The 15,404-nt window shown below is 40.6% G+C and overlaps 2 protein-coding genes across 2 annotated transcripts; one reads left to right on the top strand and one right to left on the bottom strand.

Annotated features, from left to right (window-relative positions):
• The first annotated feature begins 1,203 nt into the window (after positions 1-1,203).
• On the top strand, positions 1,204-5,160 carry LOC138893799 (uncharacterized). The gene is made up of 4 exons (XM_070178462.1): positions 1,204-1,617; positions 2,301-2,474; positions 3,689-4,006; positions 4,795-5,160. The coding sequence occupies exons 1-4, from the start codon at positions 1,204-1,206 to the stop codon at positions 5,158-5,160; spliced, it is 1,272 nt and encodes a 423-aa protein (XP_070034563.1).
• A 5,058-nt stretch (positions 5,161-10,218) lies between these two features.
• LOC138893800 (uncharacterized) lies at positions 10,219-11,206 on the bottom strand. The gene is made up of 2 exons (XM_070178463.1): positions 10,451-11,206; positions 10,219-10,326 (listed from the first exon to the last, which is right to left on the bottom strand). Exons 1-2 carry the CDS (start codon positions 11,204-11,206, stop codon positions 10,219-10,221), a joined length of 864 nt encoding a protein of 287 aa, XP_070034564.1.
• Positions 11,207-15,404: the final 4,198 nt, after the last annotated feature.

Consider the following 15,404-nt stretch of genomic DNA (forward strand, 5'->3'; position numbering starts at 1 on the left):
TGTATTACCAATTCTAAGGGACTTTTATGTATTGATGCCGTTATCTATGTCAGCTGGCTTTAGATTTATATTATTTTCATTAATTATGTTATTAGGATCCTTTTTTGTTGTGTTCGGCTTGCCTAGCAAGTGTGTTAGGCGTCATCACGACTAGTAAGCGCAGCTATTAAATAAAATCTGCATCTGCTATTGACTCGTCCCGCTTGAGGTTTGTCGAAGATACCGATTTGTGGTTTTGGGTCAACGAATCTGGTATTAGAGCCCTAAGTTCATAGGTTCTACGGGTTATGAGAAAGTTTAGTATAGTCTTGCAGATCGATACAGAGACATTTGTACGTATCTTTGAGAGGCTACCGAACTGTTAGGAAAATTTTTGCTTTGTTTTATTCTTGTCATGTGGATTTGTTATTTTTGAAGTTTGAACTTTTACTTTTTTATTATCTCATAGATGGTGAAGACACATTCAGCCAGATCAGATGGGCAGGCACAACACTTCCAAGTAGGGACACGAGAGGCCTGGCCGAGTTAGAGGCCGAGGTGGGGCCCGTGCTACAGCTAGAGCAGCACCTGTGGAGCCACCAATTTCTCTAGTGGAGGAGCAGGTTTCAGATATTGTTGAGCCAATGGACCAAATCAGACATTGACAGTACCAGTTGCTATGCCTTGTCTTTAGGAGATTTTAGCCCAGATCTTGAGTGTGCATACGAGCTTGGCTCAGGCGGGCATGATAACAGTTGCACCAACTAATTCTCAGGATGGGTAAGGAGCCCAGACTCCTGCTGCCCGTACACTAGAGCAACAAGCTCAGGGTTATTAGACACTAGGGGTTTTGCCAGTTTAGCCAGTTGTTGCTTAGGACCGAGGTTGGAACATCTTTGACTGATGAGGAGCAGAAGAGGTTAGAGTGATTTCAGAGGCTTCATACTGCCCAGTTCAGTGGAAGAGAGTCATAGGATGCTCAGAGTTTTCTTGATCTGTGGTATCGGATTCTTCGCACTGCGGGTCTTTAGGACTCCAATGGAGTTAACTTTACTACTTTTTAGCTGACAGGGCTAGCCTACAGGTGGTGGAAGGCTAGGTATACCAGCTGGTGCAGCACCACTCACATGGCATCAGTTCTCAGTTCTCTTCTTAGAGAAGTTTTCCCCACAGACTCGCAGAGAGAAGTTGCGTAGGGAGTTTGAGCATATATGCTAGGAGGGAATGATTGTGACTCAGTACGAGATGAGATTTATGGAGTTGGCATGTCATGCAGTGTTTTTGGTCCCTACTGAGAGGGAGAGGATCATTAGGTTCATTGATGGCCTAATTTATGGTCTTCGATATGGTATGACTCTAGAGTCTGAGATGGATGCTAGATTTGACCAGGTGATTGAGATTGCTAGATGCTTGGAGCATGTTCGGAGGCTTGAGAGAGAAGAGAATGAGGTAAAGAGGCCCCGTGGTTCAGGTGGTATTGGTAGTGCCTCATCTGGAGTCCAGTCACATTACAACATAGGTCGTCCTTTTAGGCCTGCTCAGGCAACTCGTCATATTCCCCGTGGTTTATCAGTTAGACACAACTCATACATTGCTTGTCTGCTTAGGGTTCCACGAGCAGCTATTCGGGTTATCAAGGTCAGTCGCAGGGTCAACATCCTCGTTAGAGGAGGGGTTGTTTCGAGTGTGGAGACTTAAGTCATCTCAAGAAGGATTGCCCCAGACTTCTAAGTAGTGAACCACAGAAGAGCACACATTATATAGTTCTAGCATCAGTAGCTACACCACCCGCACAACTAGCTAGGGGTGGGACCGAGTCGGTTCGAGGTCTCCCTAGAGGGGGAGGTCAGTTAGGTGGGGGACAAGCCAATTGCTATGCATTTCCCGCTAGGCCAGAGGTAGCTGCTTCTGACGCCGTGATCACAGGTACTGTTTCAATGTGCCACAGGGATGCTTCAGTGTTATTTGACCCTGGTTCCACTTATTCTTATGTTTCATCATATTTTGCTCGTTATTTTATGCCTCATGATTCCCTTGATATTCCTGTTCATATATCTAAATCGGTAGGTGATTCTATTGTGGTGGATCGTGCATATTGGTTTTGTGTTGTTATCATTGGGGGTTATGAGACTAGGGTCGATCTTTTATTATTCAGTATGGTTGATTTTGAGGTGATTTTGGGTATGTATTGGCTATCTCCGTACCATGCTATTCTTGATTGTCACGCTAAGACCGTGACGTTGGATGTGCCGGGGTTGCCTAGGTTGGAGTGGAGAGGTTCTCTTATTCACACTCACAATAGAGTAATTTAATATTTGAAGGCTCAATGGATGGTTGGGAAGGGGTGTTTGGCGTATTTGACCTTCATGAGAGGTGTTAGTGCTAATACTCCTACTGTTGAGTCAGTTCCAGTAGTGAGGGAGTTCTTAGATGTATTTCCTATAGACCTGTCGGGCATGCCATCTGATAGGGATATTGATTTTGGTATTGGTTTGGTGCTGGGCACTCATCCCGTCTATATTTTACCATATCACATGTCACCGGTGGAGTTGAAGGAATTGAAGGATCAGTTATAGGAATTTCTTGATACGAGTTTCATCTGGCCCAGTGTGTCACCTTGGGGTGCATTGGTACTATTTTTGAAGAAGAAAGATGGTTTTATATGGATGTGCATTGACTACATATAGTTGAACAAGGTTACTATCAAGAACAAGTATCTATTATCGCATACTGATGATTTGTTTGATTAGTTTCAAGGTTCTAGGGTATTGGTGAAGATTGTCTTGAGATCAGGGTATAATCAGTTAAAGATAAGGGCTTAAGATATTCCTAAGATGACTTTAAGGACCCGTTATGGGCCTTATGAGTTCTTGGTGATGTCTTTTGGGCTGACCAATGCCCTAAAAACATTCACACATTTGATGAACAATATATTTCAGCCTTATCTGCATTCCTTAGTCATTGTGTTCATTGATGATATATTGGTGTATTCTCGCAGCCGAGAGGACCATGAGCAACACTTGAGGATCGTGCTCCTTTCCTTGAGGGAGGAAGCTATATTCTAAATTCTCCAAATGTGAGTTCTGGTTAGACTCGGTGGCATTCTTTGGTCATGTGGTGTCTAGTGAGGGGATTAGGATGGATCTGAAGAATATTGAGGCAATTCAGAGTTGGCCCAAATCTTCTACTACTACCGTGATCCAGATATTCCTTGGGTTGGTTGGTATTATCACCATTTTGTGGAGGGGTTTTCATCTATTGCATCCCTATTAACTAGGTTGAAGCAGAAGGGTACCCCATTCAGGTGATCTGATGAGTATGAGGAGAGCTTTTAGAACCTCAAGACTGCCTTGACCACAACTTAGTTCTAGTTTTGGCTTCGGGATCAGGTTCTTATACAGTCTATTGTGATACTTCACGGGTTGGAATTGGGTGTGTGTTGATGCAAAAGGGTAGAGTGATTGTTTATGCTTCATATCAATTGAAGCCCCATGAGAAGAACTAACCAGTGCACGATTTGGAGTTAGCAACCATTGTTTACATGCTCAAGATTTGGCGATACTATCTTTATAGTGTGTATTGTGAGGTTTTCACGTATCATATAAGTCTCCAGCATCTATTCAAGCTAAAGGATTTGAACTTGAGGCAACAAAGGTAGTTAGAGCTTTTAACAAACTATGATATCATCATTCTTTATCATCTGGGGAAGGCCAATGTGGTGGATGATGATTTGAGTAGGAAGGCGGAGAGCATGAGAAGTCTTGATTTTATCCAAGTCAGAGAGAGACCGTTAGCTTTTGATGTTCAGGCTTTGGCAAACTTATTCGTGGGGTTGGATATTTCGGAGCCTAGTAGGGTTCTTGCTTGTGTTGTATCACAGTCATTCTTTCTTGAGCGCATCAAGGCACGTCAGTGTGATGATCTCCACTTGCTTGTCCTTCGGTGCAGCACAGGGATGCTAAGGAGGTTACTATTGGTGATAATGGGGTATTATGGCTTCGAGGCCATATTTGTGTGCCTAATGGGGGTAAGTTGCGAAAGTTGATACTTGAGGAGGCCCATAGTTTGTAGTATTCCATTCATCCGGGTTCCGTGAAGATATTCCGTTATTTGAGGCAACATTATTGGTGGCGGAAGATGAAAAAGGATATTGATGAGTATGTTGCTCGGTGTTTGAACTGTCAGCAGGTAAAGTATGAGCATTAGAGAATGGGTGGTTTGCTTCAAAGATTAGATATACCAGAGTGGAAGTGGGAGCGTATCACCATGGATTTTTTAGCTGGGCTTCCATGGACTTTAAGGAGATTTGATGCGGTGTGAGTCATTATGGACAGGCTGACCAAGTCTGCACACTTCATTCCAGTCATGATTACCTACTTTTCAGAGCAGCTGGTTCGGATTTTTCTTTGAGAGATTGTTCGCCTTCATGGTGTGACTATGTCAATTATCTCTGATTAAGGCACTCAGTTCACATCATATTTTTGGAAAGCAGTGCAACGTGAGTTGGGCACACAGGTCGAGCTGAGTACATCTTTCCATCCCCAAATGGATGGGCAGTCTGAGCGTACTATTCAGCTCTTGGAGGACATGTTGCGAGCATATGTCATTTATTTTGGGGGTCAATGGGATCCGTTTTTATTGTTAGTAGAGTTCTTCTACAACAACAACTACTAGTCAGGTATCCAAATGGCCCCGTATGAGGCCTTATATAGGAGGCAATGTCATTCTCTGGTTGGTTGGCTTGAGCATGGGGAGACTAGGTTGTTGGGCACTGATCTAGTTTGTGATGCTTTGGAGAATGTGAAATTGATTCAGGAGTGGCTTCGTACATCACAGTCCACAGAGAAGAGTTATGTTGATAGGAAGGCTTGTGATGTGGCATACATGGTGGGTGAGAAGGTTCTACTTAGAGTTTCGCCCATGAAGGGTATGATGAGGTTTAAGAAGAAGCGCAAGTTGAGACCTCGGTATATTAGTCCATGTGAGGTCTTGGATAGGGTTGGTGAGGTGGCTTATAGACTTGCCTTGTCACCTAGTCTATCTGGAGTTCATCTAGTGTTTCATGATTCTATGCTCTGGAAGTACTATGAGGACCTGTCGTATGTGTTAGATTTCATCTTGGTGCAATTAGACAAGGATTTGACTTATGACGAGGAGATAATGTCCATTTTGGATAGGTAGGTTTGCAAACTGAGGTCAAAGAATATTGCTTCGGTGAAGGTTCAGTGGAGGGGTCAACCGGTCGAGGAGCAACTTGGGAGACCGAGCATGATATGCTAGGCAGATATCCTCACCTTTTCGGCACTTCAGGTATGATTCTATAATAGTTTGAGGACGAACGTTTATTTAAGAGGGGGAGAATGTAATGACCCGACGGATTATTTTATCTATTTTAGCCCTGTTACGCTATTTATTGCCTTTTCTATGTTCACTTTATGTTTCGTGAGTTGCGGGGTTTGTTGGTTTGGTCCCTGGAAGATTTCAGAGGGAGTTGGAACATTTGATTTTATTCTTAGAAGCTTAAGTTATAAGAGTTGACCGAGCTTTGACTTATGTGTAGACAGTGTCGAATTGGCATTTGATGATTCTAATAGGTTCATATGGTGATTCTAGACATAGGCATATGTCCGGATTTGGAGGTTCCTAGATTGATTTGGCTCTTTTTGGCGAAAGTTGGGATGTTTAAGGTTTGAAAGATTCATAGGTTTGATCGGGAGTTGACTTTATTGATATCAGGTTTATATTGCTGTTGTGAGATTTGGAATAGTTCCGTTATGTCATTTGGGACTTGTGTGCAAAATTTAAGGTCATTCCAAGTTGTTTAGGCATGTTCGGTGTAAGTTTTGAATTTGGAAATTTGGATTAGTTCATTAAGTTTGAAATGAGGTGCGATTCATCAGTTTGATGTGATTTTGTGTGATTTGCGGCCTTGAGTAGTTTCGTGTTGTTTTTTAAGACATGTTAGTGTGATTAGATGGGGTCCTGGAGGCCTCAGGTGTGTTTTGGATGGATTTCGTATCATTTTGGATTGAGTTGGCATTGTTGTAGTTTGTTGAGTTCTAATGTTTTCGCATTTGCAAAAATTTGGCCGCAGATGCGAAGCCGTAGATACGGCCTTGGATGTGCACATGCGGGATTTTTCCTGGTAGGGGAAGTCCGGAGATGCGGAGATTTTCTGCAAAAGCAGATGCGCTTCTGTGATGTGGAGTCCGCAGAAGCGCAAGGTCAAATAGTAAGTGACTTCCGCATCTGTGGATGGTTTTTCCATAGATCCGGTACCGCATAAGCGGCATTCTTTCCCGCAAAAGTGAAATTGCTGGGCATAACATATTTATTTTGAGGGGTTTGTTATTTTATCACATTTTGAGATTGGGAGCTTAGATTTGGGCGATTTTTGAGTTAAATTTCATAAATTTCTTTGGGGTAAGTAGTTTTTGACTCGGATTTGGTTATTATTCATGGTTTCATCCTTGATTTTGACTTTTGGTTGGTGTTTGTATGAGATAAAATTGGGGATTTTGGTAAAAACATATCTAAAGTGTAAATTCGAGATTTGAACCGTGATTTGGAGTCAAAATTGGATGAAATTTGTATGGTTGGACTCATATTGGAATGACGGTTCGGAATTTGTAAGTTTTTTCGGGTTCCAGAGTGCGAGCCTGAGGTTGACCTTTTGGGTTGAGTTTGTGTAGTTGTTAAATATCAGAGATTTATTGTTTGGTTAGTTTCTTATGACATTTATTGATATTATTAAGTTATTTAGGCTATGTTCGAGCCGTCCAAAGGTTGATTTACGGGGGAAAGGATTTTTAGAGTATTGATTTGGCTTGCTTGAGGTAAGTATGTTACCTAAACTTGGTTGAGGAACTAGTTGCATGAGTTATTAGTGTTGGCTACGTGCTATGAGTGGAACACATGTGAGGGAATTGAGCCCATGTGCGTGTACTGGGGCATTATCCACGCTCAAGGTAGTGACTAGGCTATTGTATGCCCTGAATTGATTGCTAAACTTCATGTTATCGTGCTTCTTATGTTGTATCTCCTTTATGAGCTAATTGAATTATATTAGAGATTATTTGTTGGTTAATCTTCTGTTCAAAAATGTTAATTGCTATTCTTATGGCGGCGTAATCACCTGATTTGACCTATGGTAGTACATTTCGCACGTGCCTACACCTTAGCATGTCACATATATCAGTCCATGAGTATATAATTTGATGTTCATTGTTTCGGTACATGTATTCTTGTATATGCTTTCTGTGTGACATGGACTAGGTTGATACCACGTGAGTGGTCCATGCCGATCTAAGTTATGATAGCACGTGAGTTATCCGTGTAGTTATTATATATGATACGTTATTTGTCCGTACCACGTGTGGATAAGGATCTATCTCCTAGGGTTACCCTCTCATGTTTCTCTCTTGATGGTGTATACACGGTATGAAGAAAACTAGCTAGTGTTTGATTTGGTTATTGCATTTCTCCTCTACTCGCAATTTCCTAGGATGTATACATATTTTATTCGCATATCTTCTCTATATGCTAGATCAGGAATGTATACATGCTTTGCTTTGAAAATCTTCTCTATATGCTGGGTTGTTAATTGAAACAGAGCTTGTTATGCTTTTTTTTGTACACCGAAGTGGCTTAATCCGTCATTTATGACATGATAATATTATTTTTATGTACTTATGGCATTGATGAACTGAGTAGGTTATTAGCGAGTATCATTAATAATGTAACGACCCAACCGGTAGTTTTGTGGATTAGCATCCCGTTCGATGGCTAAAGGTCTCGGGCATCTTCGTATTATGTATTATGAATGGCATATGTGGCCGAGTTTGGTTTTCAGACGATTCGGGATGGATTTGGAAGGATGATTCTTGTTTTAGAAACTTAAGTGAAAAGAGTTGACCGGAATTTGAATTTTGTGTAGACGACTTAGGAATGGTTTTTTGATGATTCAAATAGCTTTGTATGGTGATTTTGGACTTGGGCGTATGTCCGGATTTGGATTTGGAGGTCCGTAGGTTGATTTAATGCATTTTGGCGAATATTGGAAATTTGCAGGTTTGGGAAGGTTTTATTTTTAGCAAATATACTACTAGGTGTATTCACCTAGTAGTTAATATATTAAATAAATCCCAAATTGGGTCAAAATTACAAAATGTTCAAGTGAACTACAAAAAGAAAAAGGAAATGAGAGAATAATGTGACAAAGTGATCCGATGGCTATTGCTACCAAATAATGAAGTAGTAGCGTAATGGAAGATGTAAAATACAAAGCTAGTCATTTGTAACATCCAATTGTTGCCAACGACCATGAATGCACACACCAGTTGCAAACAATTTGTTGTAGCACCTCCAAAGCTCTCACCCGACGCCTTTTGTTGCAATCCAACAGAATAGGTATGTTTAAATCCAGTAGTTGCAAAGCAGATCAGTTTGGACATCTTCATTTTGGACTTGCATTACTCCAGAAGCAGAGTTGCTTCAATGGGTATTCAAATGGATCTTCAATGGGGATTATGCATGTAGTTGATGAATGCAGCAAGGTGGCAGTACTGTGTGCTTGAGATATGAGTACAATATAATGTTCTCTCATCTACAGATTGAGCATGCGTGCACACTAATACCACTGGACAATGATAGATTACTATACTGTACTAATATTCAAGCATCCATTTTTGTAGCATGTCATATCTTCCAATTGTGTGCACCTATTGTAACCGAAAGTTGTCTTGTTGAGTAGAGGCAGCTGATAGTTGTTGCGTAGAAGCTGGGAAGCTTGATGTTCTATTTTTTTTGCCTCTTTTGTAGTTAGAGATATTCCCTGTTGACATCTCCATGATGTGTTTGCTGATAAAAATGAGTCAGTTGTAATGGAAGCAGTAGTGGCAACATGTTTTCCACCTTTGATGTTGTAAAAAGTATGCATACCGACTGCAGTACTGCATGTTTTGTGATATAGGCCAATATAGTGTTCTGTCATCTCCAGGTTAAGCTTGCATTCACACTAATACCACTAGAAAATGATAAAACACTATACTGTGTTTAACAACATGAAGCAGTAGTTTTTTATCATTTGGTGTGAACAGATGTACTCATATTGTCAGTTCAGGTCTACTGAATCCTAACCAAGTAGCATATCATATGTGTATCCTTACACTTATGTGAATAATGGATACTGTAATCCCATAATGTAGCTGGTCAGTGTATTGATATCTTCCAATTGTGTGCACCTTTTGTATATTGAGAGTTGCCTTGTTGAATACTGGCAGTTGACTGTTGCTGTGCAGAAGCAGTTGATCTTCAGCCATAGTTCAACCTTCCTTTAGTTCCTGGAGTCCAACAACCATGTAGCTTTTATATACTGTAAGCTGAATTGTTGAGTAGTGGCATTTGACTGTTTTTGTGCATAAACAGTTGAGCATGAGCTTCCAAACATTGCTCTTGTTACAGAAGTCCAATAGTCATGTGGCTACATCAACCTGCACACTAAAGAAAACAGGTTAAAGTGCTCCAGTATGTTGTGTGTGCTGATTGTGTTCTATTTTCCAACTGTTCTTGCTTAAGACCAGCTTGAGATTCTTGAGGGAACACCCCTCTGTTTAGTTTCTAAGAGGGTATATCCTATCTCTGGTACCTTCACACTCTATTAGCATGTGCAGGAGGTAAGGTGGGAATTGTGCTTGCAGATTCACCATTAGGCATAGCAGTTGGTGATTCTTATCTCTTTTAATTTCATGGTCTGTTAGGAGTGATCCCATATATCTGCACTATGGTACTGACTGCATCAATCAGTGTTGTGGAAACCTTTTAGCCACCCTTACCCTAATGTTAGGGATTTGAGATTTGTCCATGTTGATAAGAGTCTTTGTTACTGGGGGCAGACTATGGAATGAGTTAAATATGGAATCACCTGCAGAAGAGAAAACCAAGTTAGCTAGCAGGTCAGCAACTGCATTTCCTTCTCTGAACACATGCTGAAACAAGACATTATAGTTGCCCTTGATCTCTTTTATCTTCTTGACATCTGCTCTTATTGTCCATGGGCACTCCCATTCCTTTTTAATGATCTTTTTCATCACCAAAGAGTCAGATTCCATGATTAAAGATGGAGCGGTTTGTCCACACAATACATCAGACCATATAGGATTCCTTTTGCTTCAACAACTATATTGGTTGTTTGTCCTATGTCTGTAGATTGAGCATATATTAAATCTCCAGCACTGTCTCTTATGTAGTAACCATAAGAACTAGGACCTGGGTTCCCTTTAGATGCTCCATGAGAGTTGCATTTGAACCAGCCTGCATTGGGCAGTTGCCAGATAACTCTTCAGCTGACTACATAAGGCTTGTAGCTTTCAAAGTATCTGATCATATCTGTCCACAATACTGGGATGTTTGTTAGCTAGGGATATTTGCTTCTTGCCAGAAAGAATAGAGTCTTGTTCACTTCATGAATTACCCTTTTTTCTGAAACAGCTCCCCCATGTTTCATTTTATTTCTCCTCTTCCATAATTCCCAAGTTATGATGGCAGGTGTTGCTTGAAATAGTGGCTTCAATTTTGGGCAGCATGGTTCACTCCACCATGCTCTAACGACTTGGTGGACTTGTACCATGTTTATTATAATTCCAGCTAGTTGCAAGAAAGATTTCCACACTCTGTTTACTGTTTCACTCTTCAAGAAGAGGTATTGGTAGGAGTCTTCTTTAGGAGGTGAGCAACACCAGCATTTAGATACAATGATATATCCATTTCTTCTCCACAAGTCATCAGTGGGGATCTTCATTTTCCACAATCTCCATAGGAAGAAAAAGATTTTGAAAGGTAAAACTTTTGTCCACAAGTTGCATAATTCTGGGTTATGTGTTGCTCTCTGTCTCATAATCCTCCATGCACTGTTAACATAGAACTTGCCTGTTGTGGTTGGCATCCATTGAGGGGTGTCCAATTCTTCTGTAGTATGATGAAATGAAACATTGTGCCTGATGTGATCTGAGATATCTGCAGGGAAGTTTTGATCAAGTGTTAGTTCATCCCAGGTATCACCATTCCTCAGTTCTTCTACTTCTTGTAATTTTTCATTTATGTTGAATTCTTGGGGGAGTACATGATATAGAGGGCCAATGCCTGTCCAGTTTTCATGCCAAACACTTGTGTTACCACTATTTAGTTCCCAGAGAATTTCATGTTCAACCTCTTCTCTAGCTTCCAGCATTTTCCTCCACACATGGGATCCTTCTCTGAACTATACAACAACAGGCATTTCGTTTTTGCAGTATTTGTTCCACATGAAATTGGACCATAATGATTTGTTGGTTCTGAATATCCACCATAGCTTTGCAAATCGAGCTTTGGAGACATCAAATAGGGACTTTAGCCCTATTCCTCCTTCCTCCTTAGGTAGACACATGTTCATCCACTTCCTCTAGTGTCTGCTTCTGCTTTCTTCCTTAGTGCTCCAAAAGAATCTGGAAAAGTCTTATGCAAGTGCTCAAGAACATTATTAGGGGGATCCATTACTAAGAGGATGTGTGTAGTTAGGCTTTGTAACACATTTGTTATGAGAGTTGTCTTTCCTCCAAAAGAAAGTAACTTCCCTTTCCAAGAATGCAATTTTGCTTTTACTTTCTTGATAAGATCATTGTAGTATGCCTTCCTTCTTTTATTGTAGAATATTGAGCAACCAAGGTAATTAAAAGGAAGGTTTCCTTTTTGAAAACATGTAAGAATGCCAACAGACTGCACTATTTTCCTTGCCACTTTGTGATGTGTGTAGTAGGAGCTCTTGGCCTTATTTATCAGATGGCCTGATGCATGTTCATACTGCTTTAGTACCTCCATAATTTTCCTTAAGGAGTAAGGGTCAGAGGATGAAAGTATTATTGTATCATCAGCATATGCTAGGTGATTTAAAGGGTTTGTCCACTTGGGCATCCCAAACCCTATAAACTTCTTATCCTCAAACAGTTTGTTTAGAGTTCTTGACAAGACATTTGTAGAAAGTATGAACAATGATGGTGACAAAGGGTCTTCTTTCTTGACTCCCTGCTAGATTTAAAGAATCCTGAGGCTTGCCCGTTGATTAAGACTGAGTACCAGTTATTAGCAATTAGGTTCCAAATCAGTTTGAGAAAGTGTTCTTCAAACCCCATTTTCCTCAACACCTGAATCAGATAATTCCAAGAGATCCTGTCATATGCTTTTGCCATATCAAGCTTGATGACCACATTTGCTGGCTTGTCTCTCAGTCTAATATCAGTGACTATCTCCTAGGTGAGCAAGATATTTTCAAAAATGCTCCTTCCTTTCACAAAACCAGATTGGTTAGGAAAGATTAGAAATGGAAGAATCTTCTCCATTCTGTCATGTACCACTCTTGAAATCACCTTATTGATGAAGTTGCTAAGACTTATAGGTCTTAGGTCGGAGAATGTTTGTACTTGCTGAACCTTAGGAATTAGCACTAGGTTAGTATGTGTTATGGATTTTGGAAGTGGTGATCCTGTGTAGAATTGTTGTATCATGTTATATATGTCCTCTCCCACAATATCCCAGCAGTGTTGGAAAAATAGCCTAGTGAAGCCATCTGGCCCACTTGCACTATCCCCACTCAGTGCTGTTACTGCATTCTTGGCTTCTTCAATTGTTGGGAATCTACAAAGTTCCCTATTTTGAGCATTGGAAATCATGGAAGGGACATTATTTAGAAGTTCAGTGTTGGTAAGTTGTCCTTCCTCTGTGAATTGTGCTTGAAAGAATGTAGTTGCAGTATTACCAATACCCTCTTGGGCATCAAACCAATCTCCTTTGGCATTCTGAATCTTTTTGAGTTGCAATTTCTGTCTCTTTCCTTTAACATGATTGTGGAAGAAAGTGGTGTTTCTATCTCCTTCAGCAAACCATTTCATGCTTGCCTTTTGTTTCCCATATTGCTCTTCAAAGCTCAGGTACCTCTTTTGTGCAGCTTGTGCCTGCTGTAGTATAATTCTGTTCTCAGTAGTTGGTTCTTCCTTAAAAAGAATCTCCTTTATCCTGACAATATCCTCTCTAATTGTCAGTTGCTTGAAAATATCCCCAAAGGTGATTTTACTCTAATGGGATAGTGCTGCTTTCAGTCTTTTCATTTTTTGTTTGAACATAAGGAAAGGGTCATCCACAAAGTCTGCAATCCAGTTTTGTTTCACTACTGCATTGAAGGATTCATGTGTAGTCCAGAAATTGAGAAACCTGAAAGGTTTGATAAAGTGAGCAACATCTTCCCCACATGTCATTAGCAAAGGTGCATGGTCAGACCCAATCCTTATGAGATGTTCAACATCAATCCTTGGGAATAATGAGTTGAATTTTTGGTTGACAAAAATTCTATCTAATCTCTTGAAAATGCATTCTTCATTAGCTCTACCATTCCACCATGTGAAGGGACTGCCTGTGTGTCCAGTATCAAATAATTCACAAGAGTTGACATAGAAAGCAAAATCTTCATACTCAGGTGGATACACTGGGAGTCCTCCAATCTTCTCTTCTTCATTAAGAATTACATTAAAGTCCCCTCCAACTAGCCAGGGGAGTTCCATATCAGATGCCAGGCAATATAAATTGTTCCATAGCTCTAATCTTTCAAGTGAGGAGCATTTTACATATACCACAGTCATGATGATGTGCTTGCCAATTCCTTGATAGAGAACTTTGATTGTTATTTGCTGGTCAGTGTCTATTAGGAGTTCCCAGTCCACAGTAGCATCAATGAATAACCATATCTTTCCATTGATATTTGATAATGCAGTTTCCATTCCCAGTCTTGTCCTGTAATAGTGTATGAACCCTTGTTTCTGGAAAGGTTCTAACAGTGCTACAATACAAAATCTGTGTTGCTTTTGCATGTTGATAACCTTTTGAAAGGCCTGTTGAGTATTAACAGACCTTATGTTCCAGATGAGTGTCTTGATCATTATCTATTTGTGGAGACTGCCCTCCTGGGCAGAGTTCTTGTTGGTGGAGGTATTCCCTTAGCTTGGGTGTGCTTTTTGCCTTTCTTTCCATTTCTGGTTGTTAGTCTAGGTGACAGGTCCCCTTCTCTTGAAATATCTTTGAAGTTCCCAGCAGTTGATTCCTCATCAGCTTCATCTTCCCTATGTTGTTTATCCAGCGTAGTTTGTTGAATCTCAATAGGGAGTTCCTTGTGTGTAATGGTGTCATGTAATACCTGGTTTGGAGGTATCAATGGCACATTCAATTGAATCTGAATTGGGGATCCAGTAGCTGAGGCACATGCAATTGGCATGGACTTCTCCACCACTGTGACCTCATTTTTTGTTCCTCTAGTTTTGTAATCACATCACTCTCTGTTTGTAGGTGATAAATCATTGTGTCTTTTGATGCTTCTGCAGTAAAAAGATTATCCTGCTGCCCAGATATGTGCTCTAATAGTGAGATGTCTTTGTTTTTTTTGATTCTGCCCTGTATTAGTGGTTTGAGGGTCTGAGGCTAAGGAATGTTGTGGGTTGTATGCTTGATTTTTATGGATATGCTCTATAGCTGGTAAGATTTTCATTGCATCTTCCCTGAGGTTTGATTCCTGGCAGGTCTCACTCCATACTTGCTTATCATATGTTGTTGCTGCTGTTGACTTTGGGGAGTCCAGACAACTTTGAGATGGTATCTCCTGGTAAGACTGGTTCATTGGCACATTTAGGGGTTGGAGCATACCAGGGTCTCTGGGAATATGAGTAGGTGTTACTTGTGACTTAACAATAACTCCTTGGGTGTTGGTGATATTTGGGTGCATATTATCAGTAGGTTCATTAATGCTGATTCCTGCATTTTGTTTCCTCATAGAGTTCCTCTTCTTTTGGCTATGCTTATTTTTGGGTTTGAGAGTCTGGATACTGAAATCTGCAGGTTCATGGGCTTTTTCTTTCAGTAGTCTTCTTATTTGTTCATTCTCCTACACAGATTGTTCCTCATCAGAGCTGATCATTTCACAGAGTTCATCTTCATCAACATTTTGGTATAGCTGCTTATTGTCAGAGATCAAGGCAGTGGTAACAGGGGTTGGGCAGTCCACCCTATGGTCAGTCAATTGTGCACTAGCACACTCATGCAAAACATGAGAAATCCCCTCCCCTGATGGTGCCCCTTCCTTGGTTTATATATGTTTTTCCTGACATTTCTCCAGTCCTCCTTGTGCTTCTTTAATATAAAGATTGCTATGGGGGGAAGGGGAGCGGGCAGCTATGAGTCTGGATCCTAGATTCATTCACAGTATTAGCCTGTTAATTATTTTGTTGTCTTGGTTTATACATCTGCTGCTGTTTCTTACTTTGGGAATTACCTTTAAAAGTTTTCCTTTTTTGTGTAGAGTTGCTTGGTCATCATAGTCCCTTGGTATCGTAGTTGAGGATGGGGTCCTCACA

Source organism: Nicotiana tomentosiformis, chromosome 6 (assembly GCF_000390325.3).
Source record: "Nicotiana tomentosiformis chromosome 6, ASM39032v3, whole genome shotgun sequence".
NCBI classification, from domain to species: Eukaryota; Viridiplantae; Streptophyta; class Magnoliopsida; order Solanales; family Solanaceae; genus Nicotiana; species Nicotiana tomentosiformis.

Coding starts and splice junctions, on each gene's coding strand:
- LOC138893799 (XM_070178462.1), top strand. CDS start 1,204: ATGATTGTGACTCAGTACGAGATGAGATTTATGGAGTTGGCATGTCAT. Junction 1,618..2,300: donor CAGCTATTCGGGTTATCAAG/GTCAGTCGCAGG, acceptor TAATATTTGAAG/GCTCAATGGATGGTTGGGAA. Junction 4,007..4,794: donor TATTTGTGTGCCTAATGGGG/GTAAGTTGCGAA, acceptor AAATTGATTCAG/GAGTGGCTTCGTACATCACA.
- LOC138893800 (XM_070178463.1), bottom strand. CDS start 11,206: ATGCTGGAAGCTAGAGAAGAGGTTGAACATGAAATTCTCTGGGAACTA. Junction 10,327..10,450: donor GAGCTGTTTCAGAAAAAAGG/GTAATTCATGAA, acceptor AGCCTTATGTAG/TCAGCTGAAGAGTTATCTGG.